Here is a 20,745-nt window from a genome sequence, read left to right as displayed (position 1 = left end):
TGTACTGTGTTAGTTGGGGCTGTCTCTCCCCTCCCCAAGCCTCCTGCTTGGCATAGTTCTGACCAGGGCCTGCTGTGTACAGCCCACTGGCTGAGCACCGTGTTTTCAGGAAAGCCCAGGGCTCCTTGATCTCCTATATTTTGCCAGGCCTCTTCTCTCCTTTCTCCTGTCTCCTCCATCCTTGTTCTGGATGGACCTGTGGCACCCTTCCCTGAAGAGCGCCCGCCTCCCTCCATCTCACTTGGCTGATCTTCATTCACACCAGCTGAGGATGCAGTGGGGTTGACAAGTGGCTCCCTGTCTTCTCTTTGCCGTTGCAACACTCTTTATTCCTTTGTGGCCCCTTCTTCATCACCAGGTCTCTCTGTGGTACTTGACCTGGCCTTGGCTTTCCTGGAGACTTGCTGGCCTCTTCCTGGACTTTTCCAGATACCTGTTTCCATTTATCAGGATTCTGGCCTTAGGTTTTCCTGTGCTGTTCACTAGTAATACCTTCCGTTTTTTCCACACAACACCCTGTCTACTCTGTGGCTCCAGGAGGCTCTTCTGCAATTTTGGCTGGCTAGACCTCCTGCCGACCTGGTTGTCATGGAAACCTTAGACTCAGCATGCTCCACCCTTCCTTAGTGATTTACCCTCTTACCCCTGAACGTGTTCCTGTGTCTTGGAAATGTTCTTATGTCCAGTTAGGTAAATATCGTCTGTTCTCTTTTTCCTCATTCTCATGTCTGTGTAACCAGTTAAATTATTAAATTACTGCCCTGCTAACTGCACACACCCAGAATTGATGTAGTACTGTGTCCCCACTCTATCTGCCTCTGTCATATGTTGAACTGTTGTGTATACAATTGACAGACTTTTTTTTTTCTTAGTGCTGGGGATTGACAGGATCTCATGCCTGCTAGGCAAGTGATCTACTACTGAGCTGCATCCTCAGCCCTCTTTTGTGAGGGAGGATAACTTCTTATTTTGAGACAGGGTGTCGCTAAGCTGCCCAGGCAGGCCTTGAGCTCCACCCCCTTCTACCTCAGCCTCCTCAGTTGGCTGGCATTACAGGTCTGTGCCATCAGGCCTGGCTCAGAAAATTCTTAATTGAAATGTGAACTTGAGACTTCTGCTTAAAAAAATTCATTGGCTTCTGCAAGCTTGCTTTGTTTACCAGCTGTGTTGGGAGAATAATATTAGTTAGTTTGAAAAATGTACAATAGAACTCAAGACTCAGGCTCCTGCCACACTTGAGCTTCACAGATAATGTTGCTCTCAGTTGCATTCTTAGTCACAGACACTGCTCTGAGTTCTGGATGGGCCCTGGAATAGCCCTCCATTTCAGGAGACCAATTGCTCTGTCTCTGTCTTCTGGATGGGAGGCAGTAGTGCCTATCTCTCTCTAGCCTGAGAGTCCAGCCCAGAGCCTGGGTACTTAGGTCACCATCTGCTGCCTGTACCATGCTACTGCTCCTATTGAGGGAAAACCAGGGAGTCCTTGTTTTTTTTTGTTTTTTGTTTTTTTTAATGGAGCTCATCTTCCAGTGAGGAAAATCAGTTTCTGGTGTCTTGTGGAGGTGAATGCTGAGTGAAGACAGGTATGGGTTAAAGGGTTCGGGAACAGCTCTGTTCTTTTTATTTATGTTTTACTTATTTTTACTCGTGTGTTTTATTTTAAAATAAAAAAAAGGTTTTATTTTTACATTTTAATAGATTTAAAAGATTTTGTAGCTCTGAGGACAGAACTTGGGGATTTTAGCCCATGCTTAGCATGTGCCCTTTCACTTAGTTATATCCTAACCCCTGGGCTCCATTTTAAATAGGATGTTGGGGGAGCCACTTCACTGTGTGTGGTGATGTTTAAGCTGAGAGGTTGACCTGTATACAACTCCTGTGTAAACCTGAGATGCTTGGGGGAAGATATTCTAACCCCTGGGCAAGGCAGGTGGCAGTGAACTCCTAGGTCAAGAAACAGCAGCTTTGTGCCTTGAGTGATGGAGAGGTAAGATGAGCTCTTAAGGGCACAGACAGGAAGACTACTGGAGAGATAAGATCGCGCTGTGATGGGGACAAGGAAGGCTTGCAGAGGTTTGTCTTTAAAATGGCCTGGCTAGTGTATCTGGTGATTTGGACTAGGTGTGGGAGCTCTGTGACTCTTGTGATGATCTAGGCTTCAGGACAAGGGAGACATGTGTGGTGGGCCAGAGCAGCAACAATGAAAGGTGAGACGTGCTCAGATTCTGTGTTGAAGGTGGAGCCCCTAGAAGCTGTTGGTGACTAAGTGCTAGAGGGGGCAGCATGGGGAGAGTGGGTCTCAGGTTGAGTAGGTGTGGCAAGTGCACATGTAAGGAATTATGTCAGGAGAGATGGGAAATAGATAGTGATCCAGAAAGCCTGGAAGCCAGGGCCAGACTACAGACACAAGAGTGGAAGTCCACAGCTTGTTCTTAGAGCACAGGAGGAAGGAGTGACCTCTCCTGGCTGGGGGGAGGGGTTCCCTAACCTTTTCTAAAATAGGTGTTTGATCAGCGCCTTGAAGAATGAGCACACTTCCCAAAGCAGAGATGGGGGAAATAGAAAATAGTTTTCATTTAGATCTCCTCTTACTGGAATGGTTACTTAGGTTCTTCAGTGACTTGGAAACCAAACCATAATCCACCCTAACTGACCAGCCTCCTGCTGCCCTTTCTCACACTGGTGAAATGAGAAATACAGTTGAGCAGAGACACAGAAGGCCAGCTATGCCCTTTATGGGCTGTGTTGTCTGAACTAAAGCTGTACTGAAATGAGGTGGAGGTGTATGTGTGTGTGTGTGTGTGTGTGTGTGTGTGTGTGTGTGTGTGTGTGTGTGTATGTATGTACTGACTGATTTGTAGGCAAGGCTGGCTTGGAACTCAGAGAAATTCTCCTCCCTCAGCCTTCCAAGTGCTGAAGTTGCAGGAATGACCTGCCATATCCATCTGAACAGTGTCTAGCATTAGATAAGTGAGGGCATCTCATATACCGATAACAACTTCTGTCAGAGTTGAAAGTTAGGTCCTTCTAGAATTACTGAGACCACTGCTGTGCTGAACATGTTCTAAGCAGTAACTTTGATTTTTATAAATTATAACAACCATTGCTGTAGGTCTGTTGGTTTAGGTCATGGGTTGAGACAATATTTTGAACCCATAGAGTGTTGTAGGCAGGAGCCTTTTCACAGAGGTATGCCCTAGTCTGAATGTCATTTGCTACCAAGCTTTTCTTTGAGACTCATTTTCGCTGTGTACCCAAGGCTAGCCTCAGACTTACAGGGATCCGTGTGCCTCTCCTTTCCCAGTATTGGGATTAAAGGTGTGTGCCATTATGTCTGGCTACAGGAGCTTTCTTTGTGTAGAAAGCGTAGAAATAGCCAGATAATTGAATAAGTGGCAGACATAGCATAGCTAGACATTAGTGGGGGCACTAACCTTAATTTAGACCTCTCTTTAATGAGATAAGTGAAACTTAGTGAGTAGTTTAGGTATGTCTTTGCTCCTGGTTGCTGGCCTACACTTCCTGCTTTTCCTCACTCACCAGAGGAGTTTAGTATGGTCTCTTATCCACATGTTTTTCAACATGCTTTTCAGATCATGTGTACAGATCAGTTCATTCTTTCACACTGCTGTGCCATGTCCTTCAGAGAAGTGTAGTACCTATGCTGCTCCTGAGGAGTCTCCCAAGCCCAGAGCCTCAGCTCCTTTGTTTCCTGGGCTGCCCTTCCTGCCTAACACCCTGTTTTCTAGGTCACTTCCCAAGTCTGTTGTCAGGCCTTTTCTAGCACCTTGGATCATTGAATTCTTAAGCTAAGAGAGTGCTGGCTGTACGCCAGCCTTCCCACCTGTGAAGGACCCAGGGGCAGGAGGTTTAAGGGGCTAGGGAGCTAGGAATCAAGTGAGCCTCCAGTCGGGGGTTGTCATCTACTTCTGCCAAGCTGAGCCAAGGTCCCTTTGCTGTTGCTGTCAGTGACAGCTCTGGGTGTTGCTTCCTTGGCTGTAATAGTATAATGGGTGTGATGTCGCTTGGCAGCACCTCTTTCATGAGGATGTCGGGGGCGGTACTTTATTACTTTAGGATACTTTGGGTCTAAAATTTCTTTGAAACAATTTTGTCTATATGTGGGTCCCTTATGTGATTATTTCAAAATAAGACTGAAGGATTAGGCTTTAACCTGTGCTGTTAAAAACATACCAGTTGCTCTGCCTTTTTTTTTTTTTTTTTTTTTTTTTTTTGGTTTTTTGAGACAAGGTTTCTCTGTGTAGCCCTGCCTGTTTTGGAACTCATTCTGTAGACCAGGCTGGCCATAAACTCAAGAGATCTGTCTGCCTCTGCCTCCCAAGTGCTGGGATTAAAGGCGTGCCTCTCCACCACCCAGCTGCAATGGATTTTGTTTCCAAAGCATTGAGTTAATGTGTAAGCTAATATTTAATCAAGAGGGTAGATTTAGGGAAAACAACTGGAGACTTAATGGTTGTTGAAGAGCTGATCCTTTCTGAACATGTTACATGGCCTCTCTGTCTCCCTTCCATGATCTTCCACTCGGAATTGTGTTAGGCATGTAGCCCAGGCTGACCTCACCCTCCTGGTTGTCCCGCCTCGGTTTCTCTCGCACTAGGATCGCAGGCATGTGCTGCTAAGCCTGCTCTTTCTTTGTTTTTTAGAAGGAAGGAAACTGTAAAACCCCGAACAGCTCTGACAAGATTAATTTTGACAAACCCGTTTGTGAGAACAACACACACTAAAAGGGCTTCCTATTTGTTTGGTACACTCAACAACATAGGAAAGCTCACACTGGCCTGTCATTCATCCAGCCCTTTTGCCATTGTTGGTGCCCTGTTCTAGCCTGGATGTGATGATGAATCGGGCCAGTCCATGGACACGGAAGCAGACACGCAGAATAGGTCCATAGAGAAGATGGTGAGGCTGAAGGAGGAGCCACACTGCAGAGGACATGTGGGAAAGAGCCCAGCCTTAGTCCCCTGCCTGGCCCTCCCTTCAGCCCTGCTGAGCTGCTCTCCTGCTGCTGGAACTGTTCTCCGTGCTGAGCGCCCTGGTGAGCAGCAGGAGAGTCATGGGATCTGTGATTTCCATTCTAGAGGAGCAAACACGGGCCTTGCAGCCAGGCAGGGAGGCAGAAAGCTGGGGCTTGGTGCTCGGTGAGAGCAGGCTGTGGCAGGGTAAGTGTGAACAGCAGATTTGACTTTAGAAGGCCCATGTCTCCCAATTTTAATATATTTTCCCATGTACAGAGTCTGTCATATTGAGACCTCAAGGACTGTTTTATTGTCCCAGCAGCAGTCATCAAAAGGCTTTGCTTCTGCCCGAAGGCTCTCTGTAGGCATAAAGGGAATGCGGTTGCTTATTGTTTGGAGGGTCATGGAGAGGGAAGTGTTTGCAAGAGAGCAAACTGATGCAGCCTGTTCATGTAGACTCGAGCTGTGCTGAAGATAATAACTTAAGCTTCTGTCTGCAAGGCTGAGACCTGGTAGGGTATGTGTTATCTTGGTATGGAACTTGTGTGGCGACACATGCAGTGTGATTTTCAAAGGCTGGCAGCCACACCGGGAGATAGATTACACAGGAAGGATGCATATTCATAAACTAGGATTTCTTAAGCTCCAGAAGAGGAAGAGAAGGGATTTGTATGCAAAACAGAGGGTCAGTGACCCCTTGTTGGTCTGCTCCTGTGTGCACTCACATTCAGAATCCTAGGGCTGGTCAGAACTTGACACATGGGTGCAGGATGCCAAGAGCTCCTCTTTTACAAAGTTAAATTCTTGCATTTTAATTTACTTATTTGTGAGTGGTGGCTCAAGAGAGATTGTGCAGAAAGAGGAGCCCTTAACAAAACGAATGCCTACTGATGACTGTCCTGGTGCTGGCTGTACTGCTCCAACAGGAGCCTAAACTCACAGAGGCCCGTTGTGTGCCCTGGTGTCTGCTGGAAGCTGACAGGTTCACCATCCTCACCCTGTCAGCCAGGGCCTGGTTTCTACCTCTACAGTTTTGCCCTTTCCAGAATGCCACATGGTGACTATCACTTAGAATATGGGTTCATCAAGAGTGTGTGTGTGTGTGTGTGTGTGTGTGTGTGTGTGTGTGTGTGTGTGTATGTGTGTGTATTATCCCCATCTGGATGTTCCAGTTTATTGTATCCTCTTTCTGAAGGACTTTGTTTGGCCTCCGTGGTGAACGTTGTTGAGGCTGTTACACCTCCACCTCTAGTGGGAAGTACCAGAGAGAATGGTGCTCAGCTGGGCCAGGAGCACAGCTCAGAGCTAGAGTCCTTCTTGCCTAGCATGTGTGAGGCCCTCAGTTCCGTTTTGAATAGCACCACAAAAATGAAAAAAGAAAAAGAAATACCTGGCTGTTTCTCAAAGTGGCTACATAGACTGTGTGTCCAGTGGCACCAATAGAAGTCTCCTGGCCTGAGTCCTCCCCACACTTGCTGCTCAGAGTTCTGCTTTAGCAGCGCTGAGAAGCAAATTAGACACTTGTGTTCCAACTTGCATCTTTCTAAGAATAAGTGGTGAGCATTGTCCCATGTGCCCCTGCCTTCCACCCATCTTTGGTGAGATGTCTTCAACTCCTTTGTCTGCTTTTAAACCAGGTGATAGATTTCTGTCGAATTTTAAGAGGTTTCCGTAATATTCGGCAGATGATCCCTTATCATGTGTATCTTCTACAGATCCCCTCCTGGCTGTAGCTGGTGGCCTTCCATTCTGTTGACAATATCCCTTTCTAGAGCAGGTGTTTTGTTTTTATTTACTTGATTTTTCAGTTCTGGGGCTGGATCCAGGGCTCCCTGCATGTCAGACAGCCCTCTTCTGCAGAGCCCAGCCTCATCCAGGCTTTGAATTTCAATGAGGTCCAGCTCATCTCTGCTTTCTTCTGTGTATTCTGCCTTGCTTGTTTTTCCTAAAAAGTCACCCACGTCATTTAGATTTTTCTTCCAGGTTACCTTCCAGGAGTCTCAGGAGTTATTTATTTACTTATTGTGAAACAGGGTTTCACTGTGTACCTTACTGACTTCAAACTTGCTGTGTAAATCAGGCTGGCCCTGAACTCACTCACAGAGATCTTCCAGCTTCTGCCTCCCAAGTGCTGGGATTGAAGATGTGTGTCATCATGCGCAGCTGTATTAGACCTAAGTTTGCAGATGAGAGAGACCCAGGCTGAGTCTGCGTGCCTGGACTTATCACTGTGGTCTTTGTAGTTGGCAGATGGGGACTCTTAAGTTGCTATCTTGTGAAGTTGTTGTTTGGGTTTCCTGACAGGAGGAGCTCTACATAAACGATGCTCTCTGGGCAACAGTCACCATAGAATGTTCAGACCTTGCAGAGGTTGAAGAAACACTTAGATATTACCCAGATGTTTGCTGATTGGTTAACTCATCCAGCCTTCGTCTTGTTTTGTTCTGTTTGGGAAAGGATCGCACTCTGAAGCCTGGAATTTCCTGGTGTGCATTGTGTAGCTCAGGCTGACCTTGAACTCACAGTCTTCCTTCCTCAGCTTTTGGGGTCACACAAGTGAGCCACCAGTGCCTGGCTTGAGTCTGTCTCTGGAGACATCTTTGTTTGGGACCTGAAACCAGACCTTCATTGAACTTCAAGATAGTGCTTTACTTAAGTCTGCCTTGTGTCCTGTGATCTGCAACACAAGAACTGTCCATGCTGCTTACTTTGATGGACACACACATTTCTCCTGGGTCTGTGTTCTTTTCGTTCTCAAAAGTAATTTTAAAAAGACAGAGAGGTGAGCCCCAGGGCCTAGGAAGGATACAGGTGGTTTATACTGTGTCACGCTGGAGGCCATCCCTCCAAGAACAATGGAGGAGTTTATGTTGTGTTAGTTAATGCTGTTTTACGAGCATCTTTATCAACTTTAATAAATGCTTGCAGGTGCACACAAGGAGAGGAAAGAACCCAGTCAGCCTGTTCATAGAAGAGAGAATTTCGCTCCAGGGTGGGCTGCTTCTCTGAGCTCACTTTTGTATCTTGCAGGAGATACGGAGTTTCTAATTTCATATAGACACCTGGACTCAGGGATAGATGACACGAAGGAAAGTGATTAAGGATGTGAGGTGTTCCCACTCTGGAGACACAAATCATTTTTTTCATCTCTTGAAAGGAAAAAAAAACCCTTAATTTTTGAAGATTTCATTTTAAAAATTGACTTTGTATTTTATAAACAATGTTTAAGTTCATTGGTAATAAATATGCATGTTTGTGGGATAAAATCCCATTTTTTACATAATGCTTTAATGGAAATGGCAGTTTTATGAAATGAAAGTGACTAAGAAAAGTCTGAATGACGCTCATAAGCCTTCATATCATTTTTATTGAGGTTTGTATGTTCTAATTCATTAGAACAAGGGGAAAGAGAGCACTAACATGGTTTATCTCCTGTAATTACTCAAATCGAATTTATTTTCAATAAAATTCTTGGAGTAAATTGCCCAGAGTGGGGTGAGGAAGATTGGCCTGTTTTTACAAAATGCTTTGAGTTTTACCCATGAGACTTTGCTGTTCTACCAGTGATGTCTGTGATGCATATATTTTCCAGCATGGCTCCCTCCAGAGTTTTATAAATTAGTGCCCAGACCCAAGGCAAAGTACTCAGGGAGAAATACAGCTTATTTTATCCCACTCACTGTTACCAATATTGCTTGTCTTTTAATAATTTAGACCATCTTTTATGTGATTCATGTAAATTGAAACACCATTTAGATTGCCACATAATAGGCAGACCTGGGGAACTTGCTCAGTGGAATCTAGTTTATGTTCATAGAGTCCCAGAAGATGTTGGAGAGGTCTCCAGCTTTCTGGGGATCAGAAGAGGAGACACTGGAAATTGGGGTGGGTATGGTGAGTATTGTGCTGTCCCCATGATGAAGTGTATGTGTGTGTGTGTGTGCGCGCGCGCGCGCGCGCACACACACACACGCAAAGCGTGCTCTGTGGTAGCTATATTATGTGTCTGATCTGAGCATGTGTCCATGATCTTGAGGCAGATCTCTCTAGAAAGCTTTGGCCTATGCTCAAACACTCATTCTGTATGTTTTCTGTTCTGTGTTTGTCTGTTTTAAACAAACAGGGATCATCTTTGTATCCCAGATTGGCTTAGAACTTGCCATGTACCAAAAGATGATCTTCAACTTCTGATTCTCCTGCTTCCACCTTCACTAATGCTGGGATGACAGGCATGGCCCACTGTGCCTGGACCTTTTCCCATGGGCCCATTGATGCTGGAAATGGGCCCTTTCACGAATGACTTTACCCCAAGCTCCCTTGGCTACTAGAACACCTGCACTTGTAGAGTGAGGTTTGGTGTGTTTTGTAAAGCACATGCCTGGCAGATTGTACCCATGCAGGCTTAGGCTTGTAGGGCTTACCACTTTCTTTGGCCCTAGAAAACCAGAGCTGTTTTTAGCTCTCCTTTTTATAGACTGTGCTTACTGAAGTGATCCCCACCTTAAGTAAAGGGGGATCAGCCTCCCCATCTTCCCATGAGTCAGCCTGCATGCAGGGGAGGTGGGATAGGGTAGAATTCTAGAGCGTTACAATCCCATAAGCCCCAGGCAGTCCCAACAGCAAGTGTCGCATTTCTCTCTTCAGGCCAAGAACTTGTTGCAAGGGTGGTTGGTGCCTTGTCAGCATACAGCTCTCCCTCCCTGTAACTGAAAAGCCTTCGGGCCACACGTTAACTGTCTCCTATGCTCTCCCAGTGGGGAAGAGGTATGCTTTGCAGTGGAGTCAGTTCTGGATATGTTCTTCAGGAAGTCTGTCCTCTCCTGGCTTCAGCCTGGTCCCTGGAGGATCAGAGTCAGGGCTTCTAGAAAGGCAGGCAGCTGGAGAAGTTCTCTTCAGGTGTTTAGGTCTTCAGGGTACTGTCCCTGAGATGAGAAGGGCTTTTATGTGCATACACCCCTGCAGCCTCACACACTGGAGGGCCAGTTGGGGAGGGGCTAATGGAACAGCAGGTACGATCACTGAGTCAGCACCTCCCCTCAGGGTTCCTGTGTGGAGATGGCACTCAGCTTCCAGCCCGAAGTCACTGTTGTGATAAGAGGAAGATGGAAGGGGCCTGGCTTACAGGCACATGCTGGTGACCACTGTGTGAAGGGAGCAAGAGTGTGTAGCTGTGTCAGGAGGGTGTGTATTTTGCAGACTGTTTTGGGCATCTTACAGCTAAGATTGTGCATTAGCAAGTGTGAAAACTGTCTTGTGCCCAGATTAGCCCGTGAAGTACACTTGGACAGATTACACTGGCTTCAGGGCGCCTGATTTTGACTCAAGCTTCCCCTCAGCTGCCATTTGTGTTTAAGCTGAACTTTTTATTCAGTGGATCTCTCATCCTTCCAGGACCTCAGAGGAAGCTTGCGTGAGGCACTTGCTTTTCTGGAAATAATCTGGGAGTAGTTTTCATCTTGGTGCACCTTGAGACCTCAGTGAGTCCAGACATAGTGGTGGGGACTGAGATGGACAAAGGGTAGCCCCACCTCAGCAGCTAAGACTCACAGTGAGCATTTCAGAGCATGCCCGAGTGTTTGTTGGGTCTTCTGAGATGTGACAGGTGAGCCCCCACATGTTTCTGTAACCAGGGAAACACATTCCCTCCCCTGCTTCCTTATAACAGTGAACCTGGCTGTAAGAAACAAAGATAGCACCCAGGTGATGATAGGTAACACCTGAAGTGGATCTAGGCCAGGCATGTGGCTCAAAGTCTGGGGCAACACCCCCCCCCCCCCGACACACACACACCACAAACTTTCATATGACAAGAAAAAGCAGTCTTGCAGTTCACCTGTCCCTAGCTGACCCCTTCATAAGCCTAGTGATCAGGTGTCCACTTGATCCAGTGTAGATTAGCCAATGAGAGGCAGTCATGTGGGTATATACCCTTGTACATTGCTACTAAATCTAGATGGTTGTACAAGCTCCCACATGTTAATATTAGTCACCTCAGGCACAGAGGAAAGCTCATTAACTTCTCTTTATACATCTTTCATTGTTTGGTTTGTTTTAAGAAGCATGTTTTACTTTTTTAATTAAAAAAATCTAATAAAATAGGAAATGAATAAGTAATAGTAATAAACAGTGACCTCGGGCCACAGAGCCCTGCTTGAGGCTCCCTGAGCCCCAGTGCTTAGAGGGCTAGCAGGGCTCTGAGCAAGGCCGGCTGGCATTGTAGACACACTTAGGGGTCTTACAGTCTACAGAATCCTACCCTCCCAGAGGCCACCTGCCGCCTGCCACTCTGGCACACCCCTCTTAATAGTCACTAGGGACCCATGCCGGGTTCTTCGTATAGTTTCTGCCAGATTTGACTGGGGTTCTATAGAAGTGAGTATTGACCACAGGTAACTGTTGTTGCATGTGGACCATCTGGTTCTAGGTCTTTTCACCCTTCAGATAGATCTCCTGTCATCCTGAGCAACATTCTTATCTATAAGATAGCAGTAATGGCACAGTGCAGAGGTGGATTTCAGCTCCTCCTGAGACTGTATCTATGTCTCTCATACCAAACCGCAGTCTGTCTTCTGCACTTTCCTCACAGGACCCCAACCAGTTGTCTCTCTCTCCACATAGGTCCCTTCACTGATGTCGTTACCACCAACCTAAAGCTTGGCAACCCAACAGACCGAAATGTGTGTTTTAAAGTGAAGACCACAGCACCGCGCAGGTACTGCGTGCGGCCCAACAGTGGGGTCATCGATGCCGGGGCGTCTCTCAATGTGTCTGGTAAGTCCTCAGTGGGTGCTGAAGGCCTTAGAGCCACAGGGCCTTGTCAGAGCGGGCATGTTGAGAGCAGTACAGGAGGGTACAGACTTCTCTCCACCTTTCCCATCCCACCCCTTACCTCCCTGGGGAAAAGCCTAGGTGGCTTATCACCTTTAGCTTTCCATAACTCATGTCTCTTTGTCTTAAGGCTTGCTTGCAGTTTCTATACCTTAGTAGCCAGAGCAAAAATAAAAGTGGTGACTTTAGACTTGGCTGTAGAGCAGGCACCTCTGTTCTTTAGGAATTAAATCTGCATGCTGACAAATAGGAAGGGGCTGAATAAACAATTTTACTTTGTGGGAGAATGCTAGATAGAGCTATTTTCTATAAGCTAAATGACTTCTGATGTTGCTTGTGTCATCTGGCGGTTGAAGGTGCACTTTGCACGCTGAAAGCTGAGGAGCTGGGACTGGGAGATGCACAGCAAGCCTGTGGGCCCTGTGTGTTGCGATGCCCCCTATCTCCATGAGGGTACATATATTTTCCAAAGCTCAACTTCTGAAAAGAGGCTAATAAAGTGCCCACACTGAGAACTGGGTTTCAGAATTAAGGAGGTATGAGTGATACGTTAGCGTTTAAACGAACCTAGAAACCGGGGAACCAGCAGCTCATTAGAACTCACGATGCTCAGAGGAGCTGTGGGGGAGTGTGTCCTTTAGACCCCAGTGACTCAGTGTCCCCGGCTTCGGCATCGTTAGAGGCCACTTGTCATCTGGCCTTTTCCTCGGTGGATTTTGATTGTGATACATTTGGCTATTCACTTGACACCTAAAGAAAATGACTCACCTCTTTGGAAGATACAAGGTGTTTCATTATCTCAGCTCTGATTCCTCGCCTCCGTTGGCGTCTCTCATTATGGAGCACCCACCCCAGCTCCCCCTGTGTGCTCCTCTCTGAGTCTGCAAGGCCTGGTTTGGACTCCTTGAGTCAGATTTTTAGTCAGGAGCAGTTAGCTGGAAGCTAGCACTGACAGAAGGGTTCCCACTGCTGGGCTCCCCACACGCCATCATTTGCACTGTAAAGGATGCATTGTCATATCTGTTCTATGTCCATTTCGAGTCACAGAGCCGGTGTTTGACAGAGCCAGAGCCCTGTGACTGGCAGCGGGGAGGAGGGAGCGGCCCGGCTGTGATTTCTGGTTTCTCTGTTGTCTTAGGATTTTGCCAAGATTAGGGCAGCTGGTTTCTGCTATCATGTCTCCCTTTTCTGTGGTGCCAGAGGGCCAGCCTTGCGTTGAACTGTCTAAGCCCTGCTCCTTTCTTTAACCCCCATCCCCCAATTTCTCTATCATTAACACATTTCAGAAAATTTGAGTTTACCAGCAGATGAAAATCACCAATTTTCATAGGAAACAAGCATACTGGTTTCCTGAGTAAAAGAATCTCAGCAGGTAGTTGTGTGGTGTAGGTGTGCCTTCAACAGTACAGGTGATTATATGACTTGTGTATGTGCGTGCCTATGTGTGTGGGTGCATGTCTGCATGTATGTTTGTGTCTGAGTGTGTGTGTGCATGCGCGTGCGCATGTGTGTCTTTCACCAGGAGCAATCCTTTTCTGTATCAGGAATGTTCTGAGTGGCTCCTTGGCAAAGGCAGCTTTTGTGTTGCATTTTCCCTTTGCAGCTCAGAAAACGAGGAGCCAGCATGGATGTGCTCCATCCCTGCTACGAGTTCTCTGTGACATGACTCTCAAGACAGCTTGGGTTAGAGGCAGGTATGCCTCCTATGATCAGTCCATGCTGCTGCCCTGGCCAGGTTAGGGGGTGGCTGCCCAGGATGAGTCTGAAATGTAATCCATTGTAGGGGATGGGGAGACAGGAGGAATGATTGAATCAAGAAACATGCTTGCAGCTTTCCCTTGCTGAGGGAGCATGAGAAGCCCCTGTCTGTTGGTGGTGGCCTAGGAGGGGCCAGGAGACTGGCGCATCTTATTCCACCATAGGTGCTGGGTGTACACATGTCATGTTTTAGACACACACCTCTTGGGTGGGGATGTAGTATTCTTGTCCAGGTTTGGTTCTTCAAGGAGTGCAGGAACTCGATGAGCTAGGGCCCCTGGAGCAGGGAGGTGTACACACTGTCCTCAGTGTGCTCATGCCCACTTGCTGCTTTACATTGTCCACAGATGACCAGCTTTGAGGTTAGGAAACCTGGGTGTGAAGCCAAGTCTGTTCTTGGGCCCATTGGCTGACATCTGCCAACCTGGTCACCCGTGCAATTCTAGTGTTGCCAGACTAGGGCAGAGACAAGCCGTGTGCTGTTTGCATTACCTTAAATAAAGCAAAGGAATCCTATATATTTTTGTGAATGTGTGGCCCTCATGAATTCCTGTAGAGCACATGTTTATGAGTGAGTTTTCGGATGTAATTTACAAAATGGTTACTGGCCGTACAGTGAACTCAAAGTCTTCTCAGCGCGGTACTGCTTAGCACCTGCAGCGCCACAGGGCACCTGGGAAGGCAAAGCTAGTGCATCTCTCATTTCCAAAGACCCTTGGGAGGTGCCAGCTATTAGACGAGGCTATAAATCATCCTGTGAGAGGGTGAGGGGAGGAGGGGAAAGGAGTGAGAGTGAGGGGCTTGGGAGTGGTAGGGAGAGGATCAGGCTGGCTTCACAGGCACTGTGTCTTGCATCTTGGCTTCGACAGGCATTGGCGTTGATCCCCAGCCACACCCTGTGGTGCTCTGGCTGCCTTTCCAATGAGCCTGACGCTCAGGGCACCGTACTTGATGCTTCAAAAGCCCAGGCCCTGGCCTGTCATGCTGTTGCCTTCAGAGCACAAGGAATCTGTGTGCAGGGGCTCCTTTCCTTACCCTAGGCAGTCCAGTCACAGTTGGATAGAGGCATAGTGTAAGGTTTTGTGTCACTGAAGTGTGACATGTGAATAGTCTCAGGTAGAGGTGCTCTGGACCTTCCCTTAGTATTTATCACTGGCTTCTGTGTCCCTTGAGCAGCCTGCTCCATGTAAGACACAATGCAGCTAATAGTCACTCCCAGAGTGCGAGGGTTCAAGCTCATGCTCCCGATGAGCACCAGGTTTCCACACCAGGCCTGCACAAGTGGATCTGCACCTTGGCAGCACAGGCGTGTGGAGTTGAACCTGCAGGAGGGAAGCTGAGTTCCCGGAGGTGTGGACACATAGGGGGAAGACCCTTTCATTGCTTGGTGGTGGTGGTGGTGGGGAGTAGTCTAGCTTTCCAGAGTTGGATATCTTTCTGTATGGTAGAGAAATATTTTTAAGGTATGTAATTTCTGAAGATGTCTTTGTAGAAGGCTGTTAGTGGTGGCAGGTTGCATTTTTAATGCTGTGGTTTAATAATGAGGGACTTTCCCATTAATATTCCAAGCTGTGTTTGCCAGCACGTAGAGCAGCTGAGGTGGTAGAATTCTGGGCCCATCAAAAACACTTAGGCTTCTTGTACTGTGGCATTAAGTTAGTATTTGTATAGCCTCTGTGAATTCTAATCCATGAAGCGGCTAGCGGTTTCCTTGCAGTTCAGTTTTGCACGTTGCCTGCGCCTGTGCCAAGTGCTTTGTACATGGCGAGTCTCCATAGGGGGCATAGGCAGAGTCATGAGAGACACTGGTGTTTAGCTACAGATTCACTTCCTTAGTGTGCCCTGGGATTGAAAATGGCTTAAAGCCAAACAGAGCTTGCCGAGTCTCCAAATCTGTATTTTAAACTGGAGCTTGGAGCAGAGAAGGCCATGCTGGTCTCTGACGTTCCCTTCTAGACTCTTTTTAGTCATGTTTAAACCATAAAGTTCTTCCAGTAAACTGCTGAGGACAGAACGGACACCAGCAGCCCCTGGGATGGAGATGTTGGTCAATTAATATAATTGGGTAGTATTGTGAATTGATAATTAATCCGTTTAAGATGGTGTTGGCTCGGTAGAGGTGGATGTTACTGTTGACTGGCATTGGACCAGCCAGCTGTGGGCTGCAGCATTCAGGTGATGAACCTCAAGGTAGTAGTGCACCCTAACCTGCTGACAAAGAAGTCTGGCATGTGTCTTCTGGTGTGGACAGAGGGGCTGCCATGGCTTTACCAGCAGCGGCCTTCTTGGATCCGACCCTTGCTTTGGAAGGCTCTATTAAGTGAAGCTTATCGACCTTCTAACTGGATGGTCTCCATGAGCCATGCTCACTGCTCCCAGCTAAGAGCGGCTGGTGCTGCTGTGTGAGATATGTCTCTGATCTCACCAGGTTAGATTATAGGTTAAAATATTTTACCAACAAAAACTCAGCTTAATCATGCTTACAGCCTTTTAGAGCTTGCTGCAGGCTGCAGATTTCTTAGGAAGACTGTTTCCACCGTTTATGAATATGAGCCAAGGGCAGGACTCAGATATTAGCTGAAAAGTACCTTTTGGCTCTTCAAGGTGAGCCAGAACTACAGTCCACAAAACACTAGATGGGGGCGCAGTGTGCACAGTTACCCTAAGAGGCCCTGAGAGAGGCCAGGCTGTGTTCTGCTGTTAGTTATGGTGTGGGTAGTTATACTGAGAGAGCCTTCATGATGAAGGATGAGTGAGCCTTGGTGCTTGGCCCCTGCAGCCTGTTGATGCCTCCCTTCTGTTGATCCTGAAGAAAGGGTGAGGTGTGCACTGTGGCCTCCACACAAGTGGAACGAACTGAACGCATGAGCCAGAGGCCACCAAGAACACAGAGGCAGGTCAGCAAAGTTCTTAGAAGCAGGCAGAGTTAATTATTTATCTGCTCTGCTTGAGTAGTGGAGGCCCAGGAAGGTAGTCACAGTGGCTGGCCCCTGAAGGAAGTAATGAACTCACTCATGGTGAGGGCCCAGGGTCAACTGCAAAGCCCACTCCTTTGTTTCGCTGATAAGAAGCTCAGGTTTGTCTTTGTCTAAAAAGAGAGCAGTGGTGCTGCAGGTTGGTAGATAGATGGTGGTCTTCTGACATGTGAGCTACAAAAGGTGGGCGCAGCCAGCAAGAAGTGGGTGGGAGGAAGAACGCATAGGCCGCTGGAGAGAGCGCAGAGAGGAGAGCCTGCTGGGTGAGGGCAGGCACATCTCTCCCTTGAACATTTCTGAAGGGAGGATGCTATAGGGCATTGAAGTAAGGAAGGGAAGGGGGTGCACCCCACCAGCCAGTGGAGACGAATGCAGTGAGCACCTGAGTAAGTTCCACAAGCGTCCAGCTTAGCTAGGGGAGTGGATTGGCAGGAAGGTGCATGTGGGATCTGTAGACAGTGGCTGCAGCTCTCAGAAAAGGGCGGCCCAGTTCTCTAGGAACAGCCTGACCCCTCCAGCAGATCCTGTTTAGTTGGCTCCTTTGCAATTCTGGTACATGCTGAAGCTGACTGACCTCTTCTCTTTAAAGGGCATGCTGGGATGAGTATGGTGAGAGACAGCACAGGAATGAGGGTAGGTTTTGGGAATGGTGGAGAGCATCGCTAAGTGTAGGACACAGGGCTTGGTGCACACCTGCTGGTTCAGAAACAGGTCTGTTGGCCTGCAAAGACCAGGGCGTGTGAGGGAGGAGGCCCAGAGGGAGCCTCTGCTGTTGTTACAGGAATTGTCAGTCTGAGTGCTGTGAGGGTTTGGGGGGTCTTCCTGGGTCTGGAAGGGATGCAAGGCCCTACTTGGTGGGAAAGAAATAGGGAGAGAGTTGGCAGGGCTCCTGGTTGGGAAGAAGAGAGTGAGTGAGTGGGGCCCAGATTTGGCTGTGCCTGGCTGACTGTGGAGACAGACTTTCCAGGTAAGATTCAGAGACTGAGCAGTGGTGCTGTCCAGACTGTCATTGTTTGCTCTGTCCCACTGTGGTGCACATGAAAATTGCCTATGGCTGCCAGGCTTCCCGGAAGCAGCTTTTATGCTGCATTTAATGGGTCATCATTTTCTAAGCCAGGGTGTGTTTTCAGCTGCCTGGTTTCTTCTCTTTTGAAGGAAGTCTGGCCTGATTGATCCAGTACCTCATGACCTGGAAGGCTCTTCACAAGGGTCCCACTCTGGTGTCTAATGCAGTAGGCTGTATGTCCCCAGCACTGTGGGTGAGGGGTGACTGGGCCCAGGTTGTCTCCTGGTAACAGGCTTCTTTTAATGTTCTATCAGCAGATGTGTTCTGAAAGGAGGGACGGCTCACTTAGGGTTTTTATCATCAGTGTCTCTGGTATTTAAATGAAATAAATTAAGTTAATGGGAAGCTCTTCTATAGCCTGTCATGGAAAAAGTACATAATTTGTGCCGCAATTTGCAACGAACTAGCACTGACCAACATTTATTTATTCAGTCATGTTCTTATAAACTCTCAGCAGAAACTGGATTTGATATGACACGGTGACAGCTGAGGAACAGGAGCTTGGCTGTACGTGAAGGGCCGTGTGAAACAGGGTGTGGGTACTAAGGTGTGCAAGCCACACAAAGGACAGCCAGTGGGAGGCAGGCAGCTGCTTCTCTACTCGGCTCTGCAGTGGGGGGTGGACAAGTCCCCACCTTCTTCCCAGAGCTTTTCAGAGGACCACTCCAGAGGCCCTGGTTCCCCTTCCTGGCCAGCGAGCATTCTCTGGTCAGCCTCACCAGGTCCCTGGACACTGATGTGTGTTGACTCAGGAGGTGTAACCAGCCACCACTGGCCCTACTCTGTGTGCCTTGCCATCAGTGGTTCTCTGGGCTTTGCACTGTGGGGCTGAGCAGATAGGAAGCTGTAGTCCAGGAGTGGGGCTAGTGAAGGCTGGAGGCAGAGCTGAAGTGGACCTTGAAGTGTGGTTGCTCAGAGCAGCCCAGGGCCTTGGGTTCCTCCGTCTGCAGTAGTTGCTCCTGTGCCTCCGGCATGGCCTTAGTTAGCTCCTTTCTCTTTAGATTGTCTCAAGAAGAGCTGTCCACAGGCACTAGTCGGATCAGTTCCTCCTGGAAAGGGCCAAGAGGGCAGTGTACGTGCTAGCCACGCTCCTGTGTAGTCTCTGAGTTTCTTGTGCTACTGACAGTTGAAGACTCCAAAGAATGTGGGTCTTTGTGAGCTATAGTGATAGTTATTATATTAGACATTTAAAATGACTAATTTCTTTAAAAATTAAAATCCATCAATTACATGTTAGTGATAATATTTTTATGAAAATAGCTAGTCTCAAGAAATTAGAAGGCTGGCATTGTTGACAGTTTCTGAAAATTTGACATCTTAATAGACTAGCTCTCACGTCCGCTTCACTCAGTGTGTGTGATGCTGTCTTGGTGGGTGTGTTACCCAGACAGCATTAATAGCATCTGTAGACAGCTCTGTGGCTGACACGCAGTATTTTCTTTGTTTTGCTTCATTGTTTTCCAGTGCTAGGGTTGACCCAGGCCTTGTACAGGCTACGTAGACCAGGCTGACCTCAAATTGAGATCCACCTGCCTCTGCCTCCAGAGTGCTGGGATTACAGGTCTGAGCCATCCTAGTGTGGGAATGTGACCCTGAGTCAGAGCCAGCTAGGAAGTGGAAGCCTTTTGTGGGGCCGACTGGGAGGGCAGGCCTGACATCCTTTGAATGGAGAATAGGGACTATGAAGCAGACTACTGGGGTTTGAATGAATATCTTTGGGAAGCAAGGAAAGTTAGCTGCAGAAAAGCAGGCCACAGAGTAGCAGCCCTCCCCGTCTCCTCCCCGTCCCTCCCGCAGACCTTGCCTCTTGGGGGATCCAGTGGGTAATGGTGGTGCTGAGAAGCAGAGCCCAGCTTCTGGCCCATGGAAACACTAGGCCCCCGTGGACTCTCTGCTCATGAATTTAGGTTTCAGGGAAGGTCACTAGGCGTGGAGCCTATTGAAGCTGTGCCGCGAGGAGTGTGTTGGGAAGCAACCCTTGTGTAACAACAGGCTTTGGCCTGGGTTGTCTCGGAAATGGGTCCAAGGAAGCGAGTACAACCAGGAGACCCCCTCAATACAGCGGGTGCCCTGGGTGAGTGTTCTGGGTGGGGGAGGGGCCGGTGTTGGAATTGTTTTTTTCCTCTGTGGAAAATCCAGCTTATAAGCTGTCTCCAGAATTCTATTGGCAAAATCATATTTCAAGCCTTACCTTGATGAGCTGCGTGGGAAATGGGGTGGAGAGAAGCGAAAACCATCCTGAAACAATTTGAGTTATTCTGTCTTTCTTCTCAAAAGGATCATTTGGCAATGTTTTCTTGAGAAAAATAGGCCTTTGGTGTTTCTCCCATTTTATGTCTTCAGTAAGAGCTGTAAGACAGGTTAGGGCAGCTTTGTGGGAGAGCAGGACCAGTGTTTCAGAAATCAGGCACCCTGCTTCTAAACGAGGTCTACGGTTCAGCTAGCACCTGCTCTGTGCTAGCCAGACTGTGACAGGCCTCAGCTTCCTGGCCTTGTTGCTGACCTGCAGAATGGGGGATGGAAAGTTATTTGTCCCCTCTGGCTCATGTCCTTCCTCGGGGTCCAGATGGGAGAGCTGGGACGTTGTTTTACTCCACAGGCTAAGTGTTAGCATGACAAATGACTCTGATAGCCACATTCTGACCCTCCTAATGAAATATTTTCTTTCTCAGTGATGTTACAGCCTTTCGATTATGATCCCAATGAGAAAAGTAAACACAAGTTTATGGTTCAGTCTATGTTTGCTCCGCCTGACACTTCTGATATGGAGGCCGTAGTAAGTACGAACACTTCTTCTTCTCTCCAGTCCGCTAGGGCAGCTGTGGCGGGTGCATGCCTTTCTGCTGTGGACAGGGTGCCATGCTGCGAGGCATGCACTAGTCCCTGTGTGTCTTTCCTAACTTGGATGACTAGCTAGAATTGAACATTTTACATGGTGGTTTCTTCAATGAACTGAGCTTGCTTCAATTCTGTGCTCTTGTGGACCCCTACCTCCCTCTCCTGCACCACATGAGAGTGTGTTCTCCATTGTCTGGATGCTTCTGTCGTGTCTCCAGCCCCTGAAGCCCAGAAGGGTGTGCTTGTGTTGACAGTAAATGCTCCTCCTCCACACTGACGCCACTTGTGCTGCTTTCCTCTTTCG

General features: G+C 47.9%; 1 protein-coding gene across 1 annotated transcript in view; it reads left to right on the top strand.

The window, feature by feature from the left end:
• Positions 1-20,745, top strand: part of VAPB (VAMP associated protein B and C) — a 40,308-nt gene that overhangs the window by 6,945 nt on the left and 12,618 nt on the right. The window contains exons 2-3 of the mRNA XM_084775022.1: positions 11,595-11,747; positions 20,276-20,379. Of these exons, the coding sequence (XP_084631148.1) occupies positions 11,595-11,747; positions 20,276-20,379 (257 nt within the window). The remainder of the gene's footprint in view (positions 1-11,594; positions 11,748-20,275; positions 20,380-20,745) is intronic.

Source organism: Acomys minous (genome assembly GCF_964271855.1).
Source record: "Acomys minous genome assembly, chromosome: 3".
Taxonomy (NCBI): Eukaryota; Metazoa; Chordata; class Mammalia; order Rodentia; family Muridae; genus Acomys; species Acomys minous.
This window is presented reverse-complemented; position numbering and strand designations above follow the sequence as displayed.